Consider the following 24,648-nt stretch of genomic DNA (forward strand, 5'->3'; position numbering starts at 1 on the left):
CGCAGACCAGTTTCTGGCATGCTGTGGACCAGTGACGGTCCAGGGACCAGGATTGGGGACCCATGCTATAGAGCATGATGTCCAACCTTGGCACGTTTGACCTGTAGACTTCAGGCTGTCTGGAGAATTCTGGGAGTTGAAGTCCACAGGTCTTAAACTTTTCAAGGCTGGACATCCCTGCTATAGAGCAATGAAAAGAGTTTTCACATACAAATGTACTGGGACTGGTATAGGAGCTGAAGAACTGGGGGTAAAGAAAACACTTAAAGAGCTAAGAAGTAGTTAATTTAGGAAGACATAATGCTGCAAACATGGAGATAGGAAGTTAGAGATGGAATATCGAGATAAAAATAGAACTTTATCAATTAAATAAGATAGAAATAGTTGTAAACTTAAAAGTAATATTGTAGAATAAAATAAGGAAATAGAAACAAATACAGAATTAGGATTAAGATTAGATATAAGGAATAAGAGCTTAATTTTGTACAATGAAATTATTTTTGTAGGGAAGAACAAATAAATCTTCAAGTTTGTTATCTGGACCAGATTAAGAAAAATCCCAACACCAAGGTTTGGGTTTCTGTGATATTAGGTCTGGTGCAATGAAGCTGAAATAAACTAATTTAGGTAACTGTTTATCCAAGTAATCTTTGGGAAACTGAGGCAAAGATCCACTCATACTTCTCTGAGTGTACAACTGTCCTCCTTTAAAAACCAAGCTGCCATCCTGTATAAGAAACACAGACTGTGACTCCACACTTAAATTTATTGTAGAGTTGTTTGTTCTAGGCCAGGGATTTCCAAGCTTGGCAGCTTTAAGACTTGTGGACTTCAACTCCCAGAATTCCCCAGCCATCATGACCGGCTAAGGACTTCCGGGAATTGAAGTCCATAGGTCTTAAAGTTGCCAAGCTTGGACACCTCTGTTCTAGGCTTTTACCTTGTGACATCTTTCTTCCTCTCTGCTTAGATCCAATGCAGTCCATTTTACAAAGTCTAGAGCAACAGCATGAAGAGGAGAAGCGGTCAGCACTGGAGCGGCAGCGACTTATGTACGAGCATGAACTAGAACAGCTCCGGAGGCGCCTGTCTCCTGAGAAGCAGCATTTCCGCACCATGGACAGGTTTTCCTTCCATTCTCCCAATGCACAGCAACGTTTACGCCAGTGGGCAGAAGAGAGGTGGGTGAAGGGAATGAACTTTGGAGGTCTGGTATTTTTCCTTGTTCTCTTCTTTGGAGAATACTCATCTTGGCATATGTTTGGATTAAGACAATAGATACATTTTATACATCAATGAATAAAATAACTTTTTTACCATGTTTCCCCAAAAGTAAGACCCGGTCTTATATTATTTTTGCCTCCAAAAGAGGCATTAGGTTTTATTTTTGGAGGGTGTCTTATATTTTTCATGACACCTGCCTCGCCTCGCGGTGGCGGCACCAACAGCCGCATCCAGCAGGAGCCCATGTGGCTGCTGACCCACTTCTGCTGCAGCTGCTTCTTGTTTGTGGCAAACCCTGAGATATTGGAATACTACTGCTATCACCCCCTAGTCCTTTCTTTCATTTGTGCAAAAATGGTTAACTGATTGCACCAGAGCAAAACATCCTTATCAGTGTGATTATTGCAGTGTGTTTCTAAATAAATATTTTCTTTTAAATTCCATCCTCCTTTTTCTCTTTCCCTTGTTTTGCAATAGAGAAGAGATGCTGAACCGCAGCCTGAGGAAATTGAGGGAGCAGATTATGAAGGCCAACTTGTATGTTAGAGAAGCCAGCTTCATTGCAGAAGAGATGGACAAAAGGACTGAATATAAAGTCACTCTCCAAATTCCAGCCTCAAGCCTTAACGCAAACAAAAAGGTAAGGCACTAAAGTCTATTCAGACACATACAGTATGTCATCTGCCAAGATGTAGCAGTCCAGATGAATATTTTCTGTGTATAAAATGGGAGTGGACACTTGCTAGAGAAGGGCAAAGGGCAGTTCACAGCCAGTTTAAACTAGCAAAATCTGAGCAGTTAAATGATTTATTTACTTATTGTTATTCAAAACATGCATGTATCTGCAGTGGCTCTACATTTATTGATGTGCAGTTTTACTACTGACAGGCCATGTTAATGGAACTAGTTAATGTCATGACTTATTAAAATCCTTTTCTGGGTTTACCTATTATACTGAAGGATAAATGAACCCAGAAACCACTAAACTACTAAAAATCTTGAACTAAAGCTTTGAATTTTTGCAAACCAGCTGCTAGGATTTTAACTGACCTGGTTAGGCAAGTTCTGTGGATTGCTATGTGACTATGTAACCTTCACGGCATTCCTTTTTACTGATTTAAGTAAAAAGGCTGCAGACTCACCACTGTTTAATAAAGGGAGGGGAGGCTCAGATTTCAAGAAAAGAATGTGGGAAATATATCAAGTTCTGCGTCCTTCAGTTCTCCTCCTCAAAACAGACTCTACTGAAATTCAACTAGAGAGGAGAAAATGGTGAAAGAATGTTTAATTTCATAGTGCATATGATCATTTGCTGATGTGATGTTCCTATCAGTGATAAAAAAAAACACCACCAAATAAATCTTACAATGATGAACTGTTTATCCAAGCATCAGTTCAGTTGAAATATTTATGTTCAGTCTGTCATAATTTTCTTTAAAAAATGAAAAATGTCTTTTTAAATGTAAATTTAGCAGCTCTGGACCACGTGGATTAAATTTCTCCTCCAGAGAAAGATTATATAACTCACAAATACACTATTCCAAATAAGATGGTGGTCTTTTTGTCAGATTCTGTTTATTTATTGATATTTGATTTGATTTGATTTTAAAACCTCCCATCTCAAAAAGTGTTCCTGAGATATTTTTTTTAAAAAAGAAAAGAAAAAAGAAATTTTGGGTGTGAGAGCAGAGAATTCAAATATACCCCCAGGTAAATTTGTCTTGATTTTGAACTGAATATTTATTGTGGCTAATAGAATAGGAATAAATTCAAACAAGATACTGAATCTTGGTTACAAGTAAAAATGAATCATACTACATAAAGTCTGCCAAGTGCAAAAATGTAATATAACTTACATTGCAGTATAATCTCTACCTTGGGGCCACTGACAGAACATGCCCACTTCAACAACATCCTTGGAATGTGGTTAATCCACAAACATTTAATATAAACTTTGGCAGATTTGTCAGTTAATGAAGTTAATGGTGAGACAATCATTCGTTGATGAGCTCCAACATAAAAATTTTCAAAACAAAAGGCTGTATTTGACGATTTCACCTCTTATTACACAGACAAATTTGTGCAGAAAAAGTATCTTTTGTATCTTCCCTGGAAGATGTTAGAAGATAATACAATAATACAATCAAGCCAAGAAAAAGCTTGCCAATCTTGAGCTTACTCAAGTTCTCAAGATAGGCAGGTAACAAAAAATATTTTTCATTATTTGCATTGATTTTCTCTCTCTTTCTCTCTCTCTCTCTTTGCATTTCTTCTTCCTTCTGGGCGTTTTGTAGCGGGGTGCAGTGCTTAGTGAGCCAGCCATTCAGGTGAGACGAAAAGGGAAAGGCAAACAAATCTGGTCCCTGGAGAAACTGGAGAACCGGTTGGTAGATATACGAGATCTCTATCAAGAATGGAAAGACTGCGAGGAAGATAACCTGGTATGTGGAGGAGATGTGGGGATAAACCTTTCCTTAATTGGTAAAACATGATTTATCAGCTTAGTTTTTTCTATATGTGTTGAATTGCTATCTAACAGTCTTGGAAGTTTGAGTCAGTTTTGATTCTTGGAGACTGTGTGGATAAATTCCTGCAGTTTTCTTGGCAAGATTTCAGAAGTGGTTTGCCATTTCCTGTTTCCTAGGACTGAGAGAGAATGTCTGGCCCCAAGTCACCCAGCTGTCTTTGTCCCTAAGGTGGGACTAGCATTCACAGACTCCCAGTTTCTAGCCTGATTCCCTAACCTCTACACCAAACTGGCTCCCAACAGCCTTGGATAACATTAAATTAAACTCAGCATTCATGGAAGCTATACGTTGAGACCAGGAGATGAAGGAACATGTATCCATATATGTGATCTTTAGAGAATAGTCTTCTTTTCTTGCTATTTTCTTTTAATTAAATATGGGCTGAAAATCCTTTTTTTTTTTTTTTTGGCCTAAAGTTGGGCAGGATGACGACATTAAGAGAAAAGATAAAAAATATCCTTTTGCTTTTGTATTGCTGGGAAGAAGCAAACTTGAAAAGTGGGAAAGCCTAGATTATGTTTTGGTTCTCCTGGCTGCAATGTTTATACCCTCAGTTATACCCTGAGAATGATGCTGCATCTTGGCATTAGGTTTCTTTGAAGGTGAGAAAATGCCAAAGGTCCTGTAGGCATGAACATCACCCCATCTTTTAGACTGGCCATCCACTTACCCACCCATCCACTGCATACATGCATGTAAACATGCCAGTCAGTAAGACAATGAACATGAAGGTGAGGGAAGAAGGATCATTTTCACTACAGCATTTTTACTTATCTTTCATGTGACATGTTCAGTTTGCAAGGAAATCTGTGGCTTATTTTGCCCCAAAGCCATGTGAGGCAGTGTGTTATCTCTATTGTACAAAGAGGACTATCCTAAATCTTACTGTGATTTTGTTTTATGAGAGTCTTCTTCGTAATTAATTGCTATATCTTTGAAGTTCCAAAAATTGTTACATAGACTGAACCAAAATAACATTATCTGTGGCTTTTAAATAGGGCCATTAGAAGTTTGAACTTTTTTCTTTTGACTAGGTAATTCTGAAGTGCTCCCATGAACTCTTCGTCTTTAAATAAATTTCAGTTTATTTAAAATAACACATAAAACAAGCCTTAAAGGAAATAACTCAGAACCCTTCTTTTCTTCCTTTATTTTCCCTCTTCTCTCCAAGGGGGTGGAATGATTAATATTTATATGTTACTTATATGTAAGGATGTAGGTCTATACATATGTTGTATATAGTATGTTTAAATGTGTGTTATGTATGTTTACACTTTGAGAGCAAGCAACTAAATTTTATTTTTAATGTGTGCTACTGTGCCCACAGTAAAAATGGCAAAGGTTATCTATCTATCTATCTATCTATCTATCTATCTATCTATCTATCTATCTATCTATCTATCTATCTATCTATCTATCTATCTATCTATCTATCTATCTATCTATCTATCTATCTATCTATCTATCTATCTTTTTTTTCTGGTCTGGCAACCTTTCAGGCTTTCAGGTAGAATTTTTTCCCTTCACTCATTGCCTGACTGTTAAATAAGAGAAAGCAAGGAACCTGTGTTTTGCGTAGGTCACAGAAGGAGGACCAAGAAATGATCTACAGAGCCCTCACATCCTGGAAATAAACTGTTTCGATTCTTCCCCTCAGGACGGTGCTACAGGGCATTGCATGCTAAAACAATTAGACACAGGGACAGTATTTTTCCTCGTGCCATCACTCTGCTGAACATCCAATTCTTACAGTACTGTCTAATTTCTATGTATATTTACCCATGTTGTACAGCTGTAATTATCCTTCTTATCTTCCTTACTACCCGCACTTACTGGTATTATTATTATTATTATTATTACTCTGTTGCTTTGCATGTACTGTATACCGTGAGCTGCTGCACCGGAAACAAATTCTTGTGTGTCTAATAACCCTGGACCAAATAAAGCTATTCTATTCTATTCTATTCTATTCTATTCTATTCTATTCTATTCTATTCTATTCTTGCACACACCTATTGTCATCTCTGAATGGGTTCATAATCTGATTTCCTAAAATAGCAACAGCAAACTAGTTCTGGGTTGTAAATAGAATGTGGGTTGTGATTATTAATAGTTTCTGGGTTGTGATTGGGCTAAGACAAAACAAACAAATCACATGATTTACTGGTACATAGGCAATTACCTTCAGTATGTCTTCCTGTGCATGCATATAGGTAATTAAATCAGCCTTCTCAAAATGCTGTCCTCCCAGAATTTCCCTCTAGCATGGTCTTTACTATGGAAGGCTGGATTAAACCATATTAGAGGCACTATATTAAGGTGACTGAAAATGAACTGGGAAGATGGAGAAAGGGTCTTTCTTACTTATTAAGATGTCTGTTACAAGGGAGAATAGGGTTCCCTCTGCCAAATTGAATTTTTGTCGTAAGAGGATCTAATCATCATAGACATTTGTTGTTCACTCTTTTTTCTTCTCTATTCAACTCAAGGTTATGAGGTCTTATTTTCGACGAGCAGATCCTTTTTATGATGAGCAAAAGAACCACAGCCTAATTGGAGTCGCCAATGTCTTCCTTGAGTGTCTCTTTTATGATGTGAAGCTGCAGTATGCTGTGCCCATCATCAATCAGAAAGGAGAGGTATCTTTCTACATGATCAATTATTAATCATTATCTAGTCACATAATTACTGTTACTTATTTAAGAATTACAGCTCTGTGCACAATTACTATTGATTATCTTTTGACATAGAAGCCTCTGATATAGGCAGTTGCATTTAATTGCTTCTTAGTTCTTCCTAATTTCTTCCCAGTTTGCCCCTGAGTTTGTCTTGGTAGGAATTGATCTGATAATCATGTGAACTGTAATAAAAAGGCATGAGAAAGCTGATTTTTGAATCTGGGATAACCCATTCTCCTCCTCACAGATTTCCTATTGGACCCATGTTGACCAGTGTACAAGAAAACTAGAACTAGAGAAGACTAGTGTACGACTAGTTCTCATTAAACTGATAAACCTGTTCCTCAGCCATACCATTCCTACAGCAGGTGGAAATGCAGATGAAGGAATAATAATCCTTCATCTCCACAACTATTTCACACATAGAATTCAGCACATTATTAATCTCATTATTTAAGTTTACATGGAGAAACTTTCACTCCTTGTGATATTTTTTTCTTTTCTTTTGTTTAGTTTATTTTTATGTGCAGAGAGAAGATTACAAAATGGTCATTAAAGAACGTGCTCAGTGTCTCCCCCTTTGTTTGGTGCTGGATACAGGCTAGGCAGGAACTCTACCCCCCTCTCCCTTTCCCCAGAGTACCTGTTGGTCCAACCCTTGACAGTCTTAAGGGATTGCCACAAAGAAGAGGGAATCAACCTATTCTCCAAAGCACCTGAGGGCAAGAGAAGAAGTAACTGATGGAAAAGTATCAAAGAGAGGTCCAATCTAGAACTAAGGAGAAATTTCCTGACAGAACAATTAATCAGTGGAACAACTTGCCTCCAGAATTTTGAATGCTCCAAAATAGGAAGTTTTTAAGAAGAGATTGGACAATAATTTGTCTGAAATGGTATAGGGTTTCCTGCCTGAGCAGTGGGTTGGACTAGAAGACCTCCAAGGTCCCTTCCAAACCTGTTATTCTGTTGTGTTATTCTGTTATTCCATTGTGCTTTTGGCCAGACTGAGTGGGGGACCCTGTGATGATTTTTAATAGGAATGTTACTGTATTAAGGAAGGTTTGCTTTAATTAATTAATTAATTAATTAATTAATAATAATAATAATAATAATAATAATAATAATAATAATAATAATAATAATAATAATAATAATAATAATAATAATAATAATAAAGTTGGAAGGGACCTTGGAGGTCATCGAGTCCAACCCCCTGCTCAGCCAGGAACCTTACACCATTTCAGACAAATGGCTGTCCAGTTTCTTCTTAAAAACTTCCAGTGTTGGAGCATTCACCGCTTCTGGAGGCAGGTTGTTCCACTGGTTAATTGTTCTAACTGTCAGGAAATTTCTCCTTAGTTCTAGGAACGAAGAGAGGAACTAATCAAAGGTAGGCAACGAAGAGCAGGACGGAAGTCCGCGGAACCTCTTATCGAACTGAGGGAGAAGAAACACCGTCGGGGACTCTATAACCTTGTGACGATAGTACAGGGGGGAGCAGGAAGAGAAGCAATTTGATCTGTATGGGTTAAGGTCGTTGGCAAGGATATATGTTTTAGCCTCCAATCCACTGGGAGCGAGGCAGTCTAGAAATCCTGTAAAACAAACAATTAAAACTTCTCCTAAGCTTAATACTCCTTTTAGGTAAAACTCCCTTGAAGGACAATTTCTCTTAACATCTCTGATATTATCACTGAGCTAGATAATCCTTGAAGTTGAAATAGAAGAAAGAAGAGATTACTTTTCCCAGTTTATTACCAGTTGCTCCTCCACCGGACTCTCAGAGAGGATTAATCCCTTGATAATTGTCTGACTATTCTTGGAATATATACAACATGAACAATTTGCATTACTGTGTTGGTGCCGCATCTCCCAGCTCAGGGCATAGGAAACTACATGCAAAATGGCATGCCCAATTTTTACTTTTAATTTCTTGGATATGCTAAATACATGATAGAGTGATTACCCCCAGCACTAAACAATCACTTCAAAACATAATACTGCACTAGGCATTACAATAAATCATTTCAAACCCAGTGCAAGGCAACAGCTCAGATAAATACATAGCAACAAAATTTATCAGGGCTAAAAACAGCTTGCAGCCTCAGAATTTAAAGTAGATTACAGACATTAAATTATAGATCTTAAAAAACTTAAGAGAAAAATGAAAATTGAAGGCCATATTTCCTGAGGCAGAACAGTGGAAAACTTTGAAACCCTCTGAAAAAACTATACTGCTGTTTCAGGCAGCATGGTTTGATGAGAATTTTGCTAATGTATATTTATTTTCAATAATGTAGTTTTATTTGCTTCCAAGAAACTTATGATTATCCCTCCTATCAATGGGATTTGTGCCCTATCAGGTAGCAGGTCGCCTGCATGTTGAAGTGGTACGTGTGAGTGGAGATATCGGGGAGAGAATTGCAGGAGGTGATGACAGCTTGGAGGGCTGCTTTGAGAATGATCAGCAGGAACACAAGTTAGTGTGCATGGTGAGTTTGTCAAGAATAAAACTTTGCAGTTACGTGCCTCTTTGTTTTGACTTGCCATTAGAGTTGGGGGAGGGGGGAAGTGTTGCTTTAAAAGTGTTTAGATGGAGAAATGAAACCTTTATGATTCCTCTGAAGACAGTGAGAGCCTGAAACATTTCCAAGGACACTGCAGCAGGTGTGGAGGAGAAGCAGATGGTTCCATAACAAAGTGAAATTGTTTACAGAGACTGTGAGAGGGTGGGGGTTTGGCTGGAGAGATTATTGTTTAAGTCTATGAGATGGTGTCTGGGAACCTCAGAGTTAATTTTGATTCCACAGTATCATATTGTGTATTCAATAAACAGTAAGATTTTCAGAAACAGAATGAACCTGGTGATTTATTTGGATCCTTGAGCTGGATGTTGACAGAGTTCTCTAAAAGCTTCCCTAATTTTGCTTTTCCAAAATAAACAGTTTGATAGCAAAAGGCCTGTCTGTCCTGAACTGGGTGCTCTAGGGATTATAATTTTAATTATAATTATTGTGGAGAACCAGTTTGCTGTAGTGGTTAAGACATCAGGCTACAAACCAAATTAAGGCCCTGAGTTCTAGTCCTGCCTTAAACATGAAGTCAGCTGGGTGACCTTGGATCAGTCACTCTCTCAGTCCTAGGAAGGAGGCAGTGGCAAGCCACTTCTGAAATCTTGCCAATAAAACTGAAGTTGACAGGAGTCAACTCTGATTTTTTAAAAAAACCTATTGTGATTGCTGGATGTGCTGGCTAGGAGTGATGCATATTGTGTAATATGTTGGGAGGGCAACAACTTTATGAAGCCTTAGCTAGTTTTAGTTTTATTTATAACTGCTGGAGCTGTGAGGCCAAAGCTATCTGTCAGGGTTGGTCACTATTGTGTTTGCTCAATTAGACTCTTTAAATATCTTATGGACAGTCATCCAGGTCATGGTTGACCCTTTTTTTAAAGGCAATTGGACTTCCTTTATTTTGCTTGAAGACATTTCCCTTCTCATCCAAGAAGCTTCTTCAGTTCCGTTTTAAAGTGGATAACTAAATGTCTAAGGAGTTTCTCAGTCATCCAGGTCATGGTTTGTTCCACAGGTGCTTTTTCAGAAGGCAACTGGACTTTCTTTGTTTTGCTTGAAGATGTTTCACTTCTCATCCAAGAAGCTTCTTCATTTCAGAACTGAAACAAAACATCTTCAGTTGCCTTTTGAAAAAGCACCTTTTTGTGTACTTGTTTTATTGTGGAAGTTTTGTTTAAATCAAGAGTTTGATAGCTCAAGGTACATAACTTTCAGTTGTATTAATTATTTTGGAGCAAGGTTGTGTCTTCAAATCCATTTAGTTTCTGCTTTATAGTGAAGCAACCTTTAAGATACCCAAGTCTGCTCATAGAGTGACCCCTGGTGGAGCTGTTTATTTCAAGACACAATTTAAGACAGATTTACTGTCTACTGAGGAAGCTTCTGATTTTATAAGATAGGCATTATTCTGAACACTCTGCTACATTTTGTATTGAACTTTTATTGAATGCACCCTGTTAATTATTTATTGTAGTGACCTCTGTATGTGTTATGTGGTCCTTTTAATCCCCTAGATTAAAATCCTTCAAGCTACTGGTTTGCCTCAGCATCTCTCCAATTTTGTGTTCTGCAAGTATTCTTTCTGGGACCAGCTGGAACCTGTGATGGTTGCCCCTGAAATGGATCCTTCTTTGTCTCCCATCAGCAAGGAGCCACGGTGCATGGTTGTCTTCGATCATTGCAATGTAAATGTTCTATTGTTTTTACTGCTATCTCAGGGTTACAACTTTAATTTCATGATTAAAGTGCTCTCCAGGATGGGTAGGCAAAATCCTTTCTTACTAGTTCTTTCTTACTCATTCTGATATTATGCTAAGCTGTAATGTTGATGTGTGTGTCTGGGGGAGAAATAGAGTGATGCTAGCACACATATTATGGTGTAGCATTATGGCTGATCTCAGTCATTATGGATTGTTCAACGAATCATGCTTTTAAAAATCCTGACTGGGTATTACACATGAGCGGTGCTATGCATGTGTCATTTTAAGCTTGAAATTCTGCTGGTTGTAATAAAATGGGAATGAGTTACATCAGGGGTCTTCAATCTTGGCCCTTTTATGACTTGTGGACTTCAACTCCCAGAATTCCTCAGCCAGGCACACTGGCTGAGGAATTCTGGGAGTTGAAGTCCACAAGTCATAAAAGGGCCAAGTTTGAAGACCCCTGAGTTACATGCTTGGCAGCCCATTCTTTGAAACAAACAAACCAGATAGAGATAGTTTAGTATAACATCCAAATGAAAGATACTGATTTTTTACACCTAAAGCATTTATTATATTCATATATAATATAAAGCATATGATATGTTATGTTATGTTATGTTATATTCATAAGCCAGTTCTAAACTGATTGTTACACATCTTGTCATTTATAGTCATTATGAATTATAATCCTGCATGTCACATTGTTTTGTTGGTACTGTTACATTTACCTGTTTGTGTAATCAGGATTGAAAATATGGTCTCAGTAAGCATGCAGCTGACTTTATATCAGAATTCCTGGCTTAAACTGGCATACTCTTTTGCATTGTTCCAAATCTCTCTTTTTTTCTAGTATTTATTAGGCTAAACTTTATATATATGCTCTCCGTATTTATTTAGATTATTTCTAGGATGTCACATAATTGGAATTCTCTGGATCGCTTCCATTAAAAATAAAAAATCAAATACTACTTATAACTAGTGGCAGAAATTTTTAAAACTCAGAAATCAGGAAATATCCTTAATTTTTTATCATATAGGTAGAACTTTGAAACTCTAGAAATTCAAAGTTATCAGGATCTTGAGGAGCTTTGAAAGTTCTTTAAAAACTTCTATGTCAAAAATCTCAAGAAGCCTGAAATAAAGGGAAAAATGATTGTTTACTGAAAATAATATAAAGTAGGCTGGGCCTCTATAGGAAAAGCATTTTATAACCAAGATTTCAGCACTGGAGGAAATGCCCTTTTCCTTAGTGGACACCCTCTGAATTTCATTTTACTAAGGACCAAAGTTCAGGTAGAAAATGAGAGAGGGTGTGACTCTTCAGATAAGAAAGTCCCAACCATTTAGAACTTTAGAAACCAAAACAAGCATTTGGAATTGGATCTTGGAACAAACTAGAAACAATAGGAAAGACAGCACAGTAGGGTAATATGATTGTTCCAATTAACAAATGGGAAACATATGTACTATATATGCCCTGGGAAACATATGTACTATGTACTACTACTATCAGGCTTACTGTCTCTTTATTTGCTGAGCTACAGTGTTTTCCATGGATCATTTGTCTTCTGGGGCTCTTAAAAGTACAAAAGGCTATTCTGGAAAAGCCTGTCTCAAATATTCAAATCCCTCCCCTTTTTCTATAAACATTAAAAGTGATTTTTCTAATGTAAGCAAGTTCTTCAAGCCTCTTTTATATAGTCTAAAACAGGGGTCCTCAACCTTGGCCACTTTAAGACTTGTGCTGGCTGAGGAATTCTGGGAGTTGAAGTCCACAAGTCTTAAAGTGGCCAAGGTTGAGGACCCCTGGTCTAAAACTTGCCTGAGCTGGGGAGGGTGTGGCTTCTGCGTGACACATCTGGCCTGTGGGCCAGCAGTTTGACACCCCTGGTCTAAAGCATGCATATCATGCCATTAAAATTGAAATCATTTTTTATGATGACTTATAAAATTGAAATATTCTGATTTTCTTATTTCAAAAAGCCCTTAGTAAAAAAAAATAGAAAAGCAATACAAAGTATTATAAAACAAATTATAATTCAATATATTGTTGAACAATATGAGCTCTCTCTCTCTCTCTCTCTCTCTCTCTTCCTTTTTTTCCAGCACTTTTAAAATACTGTTCACATCCCTTTAAAAACAGTTTAAATTAATGTCAGCACCCGGGTAGCCCTGTTCTTAATGCTGAACAACTATATCTCAGCTGACTCTGGCACTGATCATAAAAGATTGTTGAAAGTGATTTTCGATGTAATTTAGGCTGGTATTCTTTCCATTTGGAACATTGCATTCTCCACCACACCATCTTGAAGACAACAGGTTCAGGAAGGTTAATTTAGCAGATGGAAATGTTTTTAAAGAGCTTTTCATATCTAACACTATTCTAATCATAACAAGAACCCAGCATAGCAATCCTACATTATTGCCTTTGTACTGCAAACGGGCAATACTAATATACCAAAAGACTGCTGGTTAATTGCCTGTCAAAGCTGTACAATCAGGAAACATCACATGGAAGAGAGAAATGAATTCATCATAATGAAAAGCAATAATAAATCTCCAAAAGTAGGACAGCAAATTCCATCCATTAATTTTGCCGTGTTTCCCCCTGTGGTTTGCTTCAGGATTCCAAGCATAAAGCTTTCTAAATTGCTCTCTAGATCCTTCTGGTACTCTATTTATCATAGTGATTTAAGCTTTCTGTTAAGGTTGCAGATCTCAGCTATTGACTGTTCCAGTTCAGATATCCTGTTGGGATTAATGTATGCTAATACGTTTACTCCCTTATTTCTATATGTTTCTTCTTTCTCTTTCTGCATCTATATGTTGCAATAGTAGGGAAGGAAATGAATGATGCATTAACATTTTAATCCTTTTCTGACTAGGAATTCTCTGTCGGTATCAGTGAAGATTTTATGGAATATCTTTCTGATGGTGCTCTAGCTATTGAAATATATGGACACAAACAGTGTGATTCTCGCAAAAAACCAGCACTGTGGGATTTAGGAATAATTCAAGCCAAAACACGAAGCCTCCGAGACAGGTAAAAGTGGCACTTAGCTGATGAACACATTTAAAAACCTGTGAAGAAAAACGGTGTAGAAGTCAGAGGAGAAGATTTATAAGCAAAATATGAATTATTGTGCACTTTCTTCCTATATTCCGATCTATTCCTCTGGCATTTAGAATTCGGAAACCAAAGTCCATAGGGAGCATTACTACCTTCTCTCTTTCTTGTTTGCATTCTGCCACAACTCTTCTCCCTACTCTTTCATCACTGCCATTTTAAAATCTCAAGATTCTATTATAACTATATTAGGAACGGAGTAATTTTCAATTCAATTCAAAATGCAGCTCTTTTCAAAATGTAAATGCCAATGTTGGCAAAATTTGATACTCTAAGTAACTTAGGCATAACCACAAGGGAAACTTAAATGTGTTTTGCCAATGGAAGTGAAGCTGCACTGAAACTATTTCTCTTTTTACTGTTTCTTTCCCATGCATGCACACATATGGTATGCTCCATTTCTTGCTTTCTTTCTTGCCCATATGTAGTCCCTCTTCCTCTCTTTCACACACATACACTTATACGTGCAAACATCTCTTCTCTTGATGTATAGTTTCCAAAGCAAAGTATAATCTTTGAGCACTTTTCCAAAAGGCATAGTGTTTCATTTGTCTCAAAAATTGTCTTTTGGTAGATGGAGTGAGGTCACCCGCAAAGTGGAGCTATGGGTTCAGATTTTGGAACTTAATGAGAATGGAGAATACTGTCCAGTAGAAGTAACTCCAGCAAAGGATATACATACAGGTGGCATTTTTCAGCTTAAGCAGGTAAGATGGTAAAGAAGGCCATCAATAATGTCAATAGTTATTACTTTGCCTCTCTTTTTAGAGAAGTGGTTGATGGATTACATAAACACTTTGAATTTGGCTTTTGTCAAATGATGTTCAGGCTATTCAGAATCCTGTGGTAGCATGAACAAACGTAGGCTATTTAGCATCACATTTTGCCTTCCCATTATTTGCTCTACTATTCTAAACACCTCTGAGGGGAGGCTAAGCTTGTTCATATGACAGAATACTTCCCCTATAGAAAGATTCTTTGGACAACCATTTACATGGAGCTCAGGTTGCAATGTATCCAAAACAAGTTCAGATACTGTGTTGAAAAAAAAACTTTGGTGATGATCTTGGAAAATGATGCTAGTCAAAACTAAGGAATTCTAGACTGGTAAACTAATTGTCTGACTATCATGGTAAGGCAATTTTATAATTTTATGATCTTAGTGTTTTATGATGTAGTCTTAATGCAGCCTGTGTTTTCAATTTGCTGTTCTCTCTCCCCCTGAGCAATTTGGAATGAATGGGCAAATGGTTTGATTAATCAGTTTGAATGGTCAAGATGCTGTTTCCAAAGTGAGACTACCTGACCACTTTTTGCCAGCAGAGGTCCCCCTTGCTCTTTCTTCTTCATATACTGCTTTTTACAATATTTTCTCTGGATGTGTAGGGACAGTCACACCGAATCCAAGTGGAAGTGAAATCTGTGCAAGAATCAGGAACATTGCCTCTCATAGAAGAATCCATCTTATTTGTAGCAGTGGGCTGTGTGCAGATCAGACATATCAAGTCACCAAAAAGTCATGAAAATTATCAGGTAGAAGATTCTTGTATATACCAAAAGCAGTTACAGTAAGTGTGTTCATACATACTGGGTATATGTCAAATTTTTCTCTGCTTGAGTTTCTTGAATGAGTGGATCATTCTGAATTACTTGGACAAATAAGCTGGTTGCATTTCTATATTTCCTCTATGACTTAAATTACAGAATGAAATGGTGAATTAGAACCCACTTTCTTGAGCTCATCAGAGTTTTGATATGTGTTAATTCACATGCATCTGTGTGAGACAGGAAGCTATACTGTTTGAAAGCTGGAGGTTGAACATTCACACCTGTCAGGGAATGGTGTTCTTTACATCTGCTTTCAAAAAGACAATAATTTGCATATTTATATGTATTTTGAATATAGAGAACCTGTTTTGGGTGCTTACAAATTGGCTATGGCAGAGAACTTCTCATTGATCAAGCAGTTACTATGGCAATAAAGCATCCTTTTTTGTGTACGTGTGTGCCTTGGAGTCAACATTGGACAAGTCCCTGTAGTTTTCTTGGCAAGATTTCAAAAGTGGTTTGACATTGCCTCCTTCTTAGGGCTGAGAAAAAGTGACTGGCTCAAGGTCACCCAGTTGGTTTTTTTGCCTAAGGCAGAACTAGAATTCAGAGCCTTCTAGTTTTTATACTCTTCCTGGTGCCTTAAGCTTACACCAAACTACTCAAAGTATTCATTTACTAGGAGGCAAATAGATGAGACTTCCCCCATCCATCTCCTTGGACCCACAAGATGCTTTCCACAACCCAAGTTAGCTGTTTGTCATTTTTCTGAGCAAGAAGGCAGACTTCTTAACAAAGCATCGGGCTACAACTATCCACAATTTTTGAGGCCCACTAGTATTCAGAACCTGTACAAAAATAAATCACTTAGCATACACTCCTATATAATGTTTAAGATAAACAACTTGTGATACTTTTTTTTACATATTCTAATGGCTATCTCAGAGAGCTGTTGGAATATTTTTGCCCCAGAATTGCAGCACCCTCCAGCGTTATTTTTTTCCTCCAAGGACAATTGGTTCAGAAATAAACTATAAATGAGAGTGCTTCTCTACAGTACAGACCCATTAACTGAGAATCTTCCCTTGTAGATAATATATACATATTGTCCATTTTATCCATATCATCCACTAGAACTGTTTGGCTGTAAAAACTTTGGAATTTATATGAATTTGCATGTTTTTTTCCTCTAGGAAGAAGACGATGACATGGACAGTTATCAGGTGAATATGTTATAATTGGTTTCTTCAGAATCTAAGATTTTTTAGATTATTTAGTCTTTTGTTCATTAGAGAAGTAACATATTATCTGATCAACAATCTCTATAGATTCAACATTGTAGTTTCTAAATAAAACTTATTAATGTTATTATGGTCATTATCCAAGTAAAATATATGATAGGAATAAAAATAAATCTGAGCGTAATACTGAGACGGCATTGGTTACACTTGAGCTTTGGTGGGCCTGTGATGTGGATAGAGCTTTGGATAGAAAGATGATTAGCATATAAATTTCATAAATGTCATAAATATTATTTTAATAAATAAAATAAATACAGTAGAGGAGCCATGTTGAATGCCTTGTCGTTGATTTCTCATCAGTTTTCAAACCAACAATAATGATATTCTTCTAGACTGGCTCAGAGGATTGGGAATGGATAGCTCAGAAAAATTTCTTTTTGAAGCTGTGGGCAAGATCGGTCAGTGGCACCTGGTTACATATCATCAATCCACTGAAGATATCCCAATTTATATCTCAGTTCTGGGCCAATTAAGTGATGGCGCCAAAATTGTCTCAGTGTCTGGAGATTGTGGAATTCTGGAGGGAGATGACCAAGTCTCAACTATAAAAAACAAGTGAATATGGATTTGGAGGACTTCAATTGTTAGTATTAGTTTAGGTTGCAGTATCCCTAGTGGAACTGAAGAGCAATTTGGGAATTCTCTTAGACTCCTGGCTTTTGCTGGAAGAGCAAATGTCAGTCATGGTGAGCAGGACCTTTGCACTACGGTAATCCATTTTGTTTATCAACTGCACTCTTTCTGGATTACCCACAGTAATTATGCACAATAATTTGCAGCCTAGTTAGCTCTTGGCTTGGACTATTATTACGCAATCATGTGGAAATGCCTTTAAAGAACACTTGGAAGCTGTGACTGGTCCAGAATGAGGCAGTCCAAATACAGGGATATGGCATTATGCTCTTGTTCCACTGCTATTGCACAACCTGTACTGGTTACCAATGGCCTTATAAGTGCAGTTAAGGGTACTGATAGTTACCTTTAACACATTGCTTTTTTGATTTATTTTCAGTGGCTATTTCTTTATCCTGAGACCTGAGCTTCAAAACATTTGGCATGCATAGGTTCTGACATCGACATTCAGAAGCAAACTATTACTTTTGAATGTTTTGTTTTTTAAAACATGTCATTTCTTCACAGGATAGAGATCTAGAGAGGTTGCGCAGGAAATGGTTAAATGTTCTTACAAAACGCCAAGAGTATCTAGATCAACAGCTGCAGAAACTTGCGGGAAAGCCTGGTAAGCATAAGCAGTTTATTATTTTCCCCTGTAACTGCTGCCAAAGTTGTTTGGAAGCTAAAGAAACTTGAAAAATGTTCAGGACATTCCCAGCTGCATGGAGAATCATTCTTGCACTTAGATTACGGAAAGCAAGTAGAATAACTCCAGGCCTAATCTGCCCAACACAAGGTGATATAAGACTGAAAGAGTGGTATATATGCCTGTTATAAGGATAAGGTATAAGGATAGAACAGGCAACATTGGAACTATCATACATGGCATCCTCTCTCTATAACCGTATATATTTTAGAAGAATATGCAAATCATTATTATTACATTTGTTGCATTAATACATTAGTACATTTGTTAAAGAGAATTAAAAAATTCTTCCCAAGAATCCTTAACAATGTATGTATTTGTCTTTGCAGTTTAAGGCAAGGGTGAAAGATAGGGCTTTGTAATCTCCAGTAAAGGTCAATAAATCCTCCAGTCAGATATGATTTCTGTTGATTGCATGGACACAACTATGTAGTTTACTTGGCAATAGTAGATAAGTAGTTTGTGCATATTTATTGACTTCCCAATCTAGGCTACAGCCCTGGTATTTTGGTGATCAAAAGTATTTTGAGTTTCAAGTATTAACCTGCTGACCCTATAGGGACAAAGTCAGAAGATGCTGCCATCTTCTAATATGGTTTCCTGAGGTCCCTTCATTGCCGTCATCTTTGGAGGTATTGTTGAGTGTATAATAAAACTTCCTTGACCTCTTCCAGACAAATCAGAAGATGATGTTGATCGAGAATCTCAGCTGTTAGAGATGAGGCTGACCCTTACAGAAGAGAGGAATGCTGTAATGGTGCCCTCTGCTGGCAGTGGGATCCCTGGGGCACCTGCTGAATGGTAAGGCCTGCAATAAAAAAGTTGTAAACCTCTAGCTTTCCAAAGTGCTTAGATTTGCTTGTGGTGAAAAAAATAGAAAGGTGCTAGGCCAGACATGTCAAACACAAGGCCCGGGGCCCGGATGCGGCCCGCGAAGTGGTTTCATGTGGCCCGCGAAGCTATCCTGGAAACAGTGAGGGAACGGCCCATGCTGCCTTGGCCCTGGCCCAGGCCAGCCGGGAGCCAATGTACAATTTTGTGGTAGCCATCTATGCTGAAACGCATTCAGTCTTAGCTCCACAAGGCCATCTGGAAACAGCGAGGAACCAGCCCCTGCCTCATCGCCCCCGCCCCCTGGGTGCATGCTGGGGAGGTGTCATTCTTTGTGAGGAATGAAGAAATGGACCATGCCTTGGCGCTTGCCCCGGTCCCGCCCCCTTCTGCCAGAGACCCTCAGATCTGTCCCACTCCTGCCCAGGCCCCCTTGACACGAATGATGTAGAGCTGGCCATGCCCACCCAGTAGGCCGCACCCACCCTGGCCATACTCACCCGCCCCCCCGAGGGCAACCGCAATGCTGATGCGTCCCTCAATGAAATTGAGTTTGACACCCCTGTGCTAGGTTATCTTGCTTGTAGCCATGGAGAAAGTGGTAAGTACTGTGCCAATGGGATGAGAAGCAAAAAAGTTCAATTACCCTCCTGGAAAATGGTGGAAAGGTAAAGAGAAGATTGATTTCTGAAAATGGTAAGAGTGGGATATTATGGTTGTAAGATATGCATGAAAATGAATGAAATGCCTAGTAAATAGTTAAAGTTGGGCAGGGAGTACAAGTGAGAAAGAATGATGTTTTCTTGATTGTTTAATGTAATATATAAGGAATGCTAGTCATGATGTTAGCGTTATAGGGGTTGGAGGCTTAAATGTGTTTGTACTTGGTTTGTAAATGATACCATGTTATAGATTGAGAACCCAAATACTAGATGTGCAAGTGCAAGATGACTAGTGAGTAATATGTGGCCTGTTGCAAGGAATTATTGCTTGTTGAAAGGTGGGAAAATGTCTGCATATAAGAACTTGCTTCTGCCCATTTTGTAATTTAAAAGTGAGAGTTAATTGTGTCAGGAAAAACAAAGTAAGTTGAGTACAAACGAAGTAAGTTGAGGGACATTTAAGAACTATATGTGTGATATAACAACAAGGGATAGGATCAAAAATTTAATAGGTGCCAACTCAGTGTGAACTGAATATAGAAAAGAGTGACCAACGCAAAAGAAATGCAATGAGTATTTGATCATATAGACAGAAAGAATGAGGATGACACTGTGAAACAAATCTATGAAGGAAAAGTGAAAGAGTTAAGAGAAAGGGGGAAAAATTAAGAAAATCATGGATGCAGCTGATAAGCTACAAAGCTCTGGAGAGGTATAATGAACTAGATTTAGCTATGTTTCCTTTTCTTTTTTCTCATGCCTTTTATTTCTTTCTTTCTTTCTTTCTTGTTGTGCTCTGCATAATATTATTTACCCTGAAAGAGAGAGTAATATTATGAATAGGAATATATGTGGATCACATGAAATGCCCTATTAGGCCATCTAATCCAGCATTCATTGTCATATAGTGGCCAACCAAATGTGCACAGGAAGCTCACAAACATGCCAGGGTTGTTACTTACTTGTAGCTGGTGTTTAAAATCTACTGGCTATGAGTAATGAGTAGGTAGACATAGTAGTAACTGAGAAACTACCCTCCTTGAATTTGTCCAGTCCTCTTTTAAAATCATCCAAATATGGGACCATCATCACATCTGAGGCAGTACAATGCAGTTGTAAAACTCAACAGAATATGGTTTGTATAATTTCCTACTAAATATGGTTGCCCTTGGTGTTTGCACAATTAATCAGGTTTGATTGCAATGCCAAAAGAAAATCTAATACGTATTTTGGAAGCTGCCCCAGGACAACTAAACAGCCTTTGAAATAGTCTCTATTTGAGGTTTTTAAACAGTGCCTGAGTTGAAGGAGAATAGGAAATGTAATAGTAAGTAATACTGAGGATGTTTGAGAAAAATCCTTAGTCTCTATGCACTTTCTTTAAAATAGCAGATTTTTTAAACAAAAGTTTAATTACAATATTCTGTAGGAGTTGAATCAATATTTATTGCTACTGCACTTTAGCTGATTTAAAAGAAAAAAATGAATAGCAATTGCCTGGCTCATTCACTTAAAAGCCTCTCTTTCCTTGTGGTATTGCATGTAAGATTAACCTGGATTCAGCATTTATAAGTCCTGAGTAGACAGAGATATTTTGCAAAATCGTCCTTTCAGAATATTGAAAGTATATCAAAAAAACCCTGCAATCTTTGCCATCCCATAAAAGTATAGGAAGGGTTCACCGAATGTAGAATTTGGGTTCCTGAGAATCTTGGTATTCTTAAAAAAAAATTAAGCTTCCAGTCCTTATGGCTGTGAAAAAACACCTTCAAATGCATAAGTAATGTTATTTGTCTTAGAGATGAGTCCCTGGGAAGAGTCATTCTTTCTTATGTGTAGAATAAGAAATATAATTATTGGTATGGAAAAAATGATCTAGATGCAGTTTCAGATATCACATACTATATATCTCATAGGATCATTTCACATGTTACACATAGTGGTAGTACTTGCTTAATGATAGGTTGCTTAGTGACAATCAGTCTCCCCTCAAAAGCTAGTTATGACCCAGTTCTGGGTTCTGACAACTGCACACATGCACGCCCACATACACATGGCCAGTTGTATCATTCCATGGTTACATGACTGATTTACAATGTTTTTTGCCAATTTCCAGCCTTTTTGGTCAAGATGGTGGCTACAGTTGCCCGATAGAAACTCTGCTCCATTTTTTTTATGTTGCTTAGAGATAAAAAGGGAGCGGGACTTCCATTGTCTAATCAATCTGCAGATGCACCTGCTATCTACTAATTTGAGTGTGATATTGGTACATCAGTCAAAGCTGTAGTGTCATCCTTGACCCAGAAATGGCTCTATATCCCCATACTCTCTATGCTTACAATTGTTTTAGCTATATTTTGGATCTTGGAGAAATGATTGTCAAAAGGTGGCACAACTTACTTCTGGTTCAATCTGTAGAAGGCAGGAACTGTTTTGGGGGCCTTCAGTCATTCACTTGATCAACCTTCTTTTCTCTGCATATCCATGAAAACTAGAAGCCCTAGTTATTTGCTCTCCCTTCCCTGGCAGACATGCATCTTTGCACTTAGTTAACTACATAAATTACAGCACATAAGAAAACCTAGTCCCTTGAAATGGACATGCATATTTGTGTGCTTGCTGATGAGAATTCTGCCATGACTGAACACTGATGCTGAAAATTACTGATTGCCCTTTACATCTGCAAGAAAAAAATTAAGCTAGAGCTACGTTCACCAAGGTTATCGTTGCCTTGTCCTAGAGTTACGTGGGTACTGAATGTAATATGCACTGGCTATGAATCACCAGGAACATGTCCTGCATTAACACTCTCCTGCATTGATGTGCCAGTGTGGTCCGTGGCTTTTGTTTTCTTTTAGGACACCTGTGCCTGGTATGGAGACACACATTCCAGTCATTTTCCTTGATTTAAATGGTAAGTTTCACCATGGCAAACAATGTGAGATAAGAGCAATATGAAGGGAGGTGAATTTCAAGAAAAGGGATACAAAGGGGACGTGCTGAGTATTTATTGGTGGGTGAAAAACAGCCCTATAAGCAGTTATAAGAGGTCTAAGGTTGAATCTGGGCCAGTAACCGGGACCAAAGATGTACTCTTCCGAGTTTTCAGACTCATGCTGGAGCCTATCTTCATGGAACTATAAGAGGTCCTGTCAGCCATATGATCCTCTTTTTCTTCTCCTTTACTTCCCTTCTCCAGAACAAGAGCATTTGCTTTGTGCATTGCAACTTTGCCTTTTCACCTTGAAAATTTATTGGAGGCTATCAGAGATGCTGGGCATGTAGTCTAAGTAATGCCTTGTGTTTACCCCTTCAGGCTGTAGCCCTCTGTTTAATTTTTCTAACATAAAACTCTTCCTCTTCTTCTGTTGGAGCAGCCACACAGATTTCTTAACTTCACAGCGGAAGCTCTAAATGCGTCTCCTTGTGAGGACTGGATAAGGGAAAGAATAAAAATATTCCATTTTTGTTAGTCAAATTGTTTGCCCAGCCTACAAACCAATGCAGATCAGGTTGAAACTCATATGGCCAATTTGGTCTACTATTGTCTACTTGTCCTATTTGAAGTAAATATTTAAATGACATCTCAATCATTTACGGTGTGCTGGTATTTCTTTTATTTCTTTGAAACAAATAAATTTAGTGATTCAAGTAGGATGCTTACATGATTTAATCTCACAAAATATCCTCATCATTGGAACTAAGAGTTAGTTATTGTGATTTTACAATTTTATAATCACAGTTGTGCAATCGTGGGTTAAGATGAAGTTGCTTTAGACCACTGTTTCTCAGCCTTGGCAGCTTTCAGATGAATAGATCTCAACTCTCAGAATTTCCCAGCCAGCAGTCTGAAAAACTGACAAAATTGAAAAACATAGCTTTAGACAAAAACAGGTAGACCTCAACTTACAACACAACAGGTTGTTTAGCAACCATTTGAAGTTACAAAAGGGACTTACAAACTGGATTTGAAGTGCTGAAGCTCAGGCTCCCTCCTCAGGTCACGTGACCAACCTTTGGGCACTCAGCAACAGTCTCATGTCACGTGAGCACATAATACAATGTTTTTTGCTGAAAACCAGCACTTCTGGTTTTTAGCAAAATCGTGCCCATAATGAACCATTGGTTCACTTAACAACCTCAGTGTTAGCTTAACATCCACACAAAAAAATGTAAAATCAGTTTGTCATGACATATAACCATAATGGACAGTCTCCATTATGGTCATATGTCAAGGACTACTCCTACTACACTTGAGCCCCTGTGTGCTTTTGAAACAACTTTTGGAAACTGCAAATCACTTGCATGGCTGTGGTGTCCAAACCTTTCTAAAAATATTATATTGTGCACAGTGAGTGCTTACTGAATCTCTCTCTCTCTCTGTCCCCCCTTAATAGGAGATGACTTCAGCTCTCAGGATAATCTTGATGAGCCAGAAGCTAGTGGCTGGGATGCTACCCTTATTGCTGAAGATGAAGATGAATTCTTTGAGTTACAGATTGTAAAGCACCACGAGAGTGAGGTAAGACAGTACCCAAGCACTGGAGCGGGAAGGGACTCTCGCTGCAACTGGGAGGTGTTATAACAGCCTTAGGAAAACCCACCTGGCATGATCCTTTGGCTCTTAATGGCTCCCACTCTACTAATGTATTTTGAAGCTAGTTTGAAATTTATCAATAAATTTATAATTTATCATCTGGAAGTTAAAGGACAAGGAGCAAATATCTTGTGTTGTTATTTCTTACTGAGATGGTCAACTGGTTCCTAGCTTGTTGCATACCTATCTAAAAGTGGCAGGAAACCACACCTAATATCTCCTTCTGAAGGCCCCAGCCTGGAATATCAGAGATCTGCAGGAGCAATACTCCAAGACAAGGCAAATATTTTCCAGGAGGAAATGTATGCAATGCTGTGACAGATTCAAATGACAATGGTGTCAAGTCATGATGAGATTAAAAACAACTTTGATGACATAAATGAGCACATCTTTAACCTAAATTTACAATTAAAAAACTCTCAGAAAACGACAACAAAGAATGAACAAACAAACCAGATAACAGAACACAAACCAGAGGACAGTGACCCAAAGAGCGAAGCTACAGATGAAGAGAACCATAGCTTAATACAAACAAAAGAAAACTTGCAAGATTTT

General features: G+C 37.9%; 1 protein-coding gene across 1 annotated transcript in view; it reads left to right on the forward strand.

Moving 5' to 3' along the window:
* The window catches only part of KIF13B (kinesin family member 13B), a 160,927-nt gene that overhangs the window by 111,139 nt on the left and 25,140 nt on the right, over positions 1–24,648 (forward strand). Inside the window, exons 18-31 of the mRNA XM_015812981.2 lie at positions 971–1,181; positions 1,702–1,864; positions 3,519–3,665; positions 6,242–6,391; positions 8,794–8,922; positions 10,518–10,688; positions 13,592–13,749; positions 14,408–14,540; positions 15,220–15,366; positions 16,575–16,604; positions 17,823–17,922; positions 18,678–18,804; positions 22,355–22,410; positions 23,894–24,018. Of these exons, the coding sequence (XP_015668467.2) occupies positions 971–1,181; positions 1,702–1,864; positions 3,519–3,665; positions 6,242–6,391; positions 8,794–8,922; positions 10,518–10,688; positions 13,592–13,749; positions 14,408–14,540; positions 15,220–15,366; positions 16,575–16,604; positions 17,823–17,922; positions 18,678–18,804; positions 22,355–22,410; positions 23,894–24,018 (1,847 nt within the window). The remainder of the gene's footprint in view (positions 1–970; positions 1,182–1,701; positions 1,865–3,518; positions 3,666–6,241; positions 6,392–8,793; positions 8,923–10,517; positions 10,689–13,591; positions 13,750–14,407; positions 14,541–15,219; positions 15,367–16,574; positions 16,605–17,822; positions 17,923–18,677; positions 18,805–22,354; positions 22,411–23,893; positions 24,019–24,648) is intronic.

The sequence above is a fragment of the Protobothrops mucrosquamatus genome, unplaced genomic scaffold (genome assembly GCF_001527695.2).
Source record: "Protobothrops mucrosquamatus isolate PMUCROS unplaced genomic scaffold, P.Mucros_1.0 scaffold125, whole genome shotgun sequence".
Lineage (NCBI taxonomy): Eukaryota > Metazoa > Chordata > Lepidosauria > Squamata > Viperidae > Protobothrops > Protobothrops mucrosquamatus.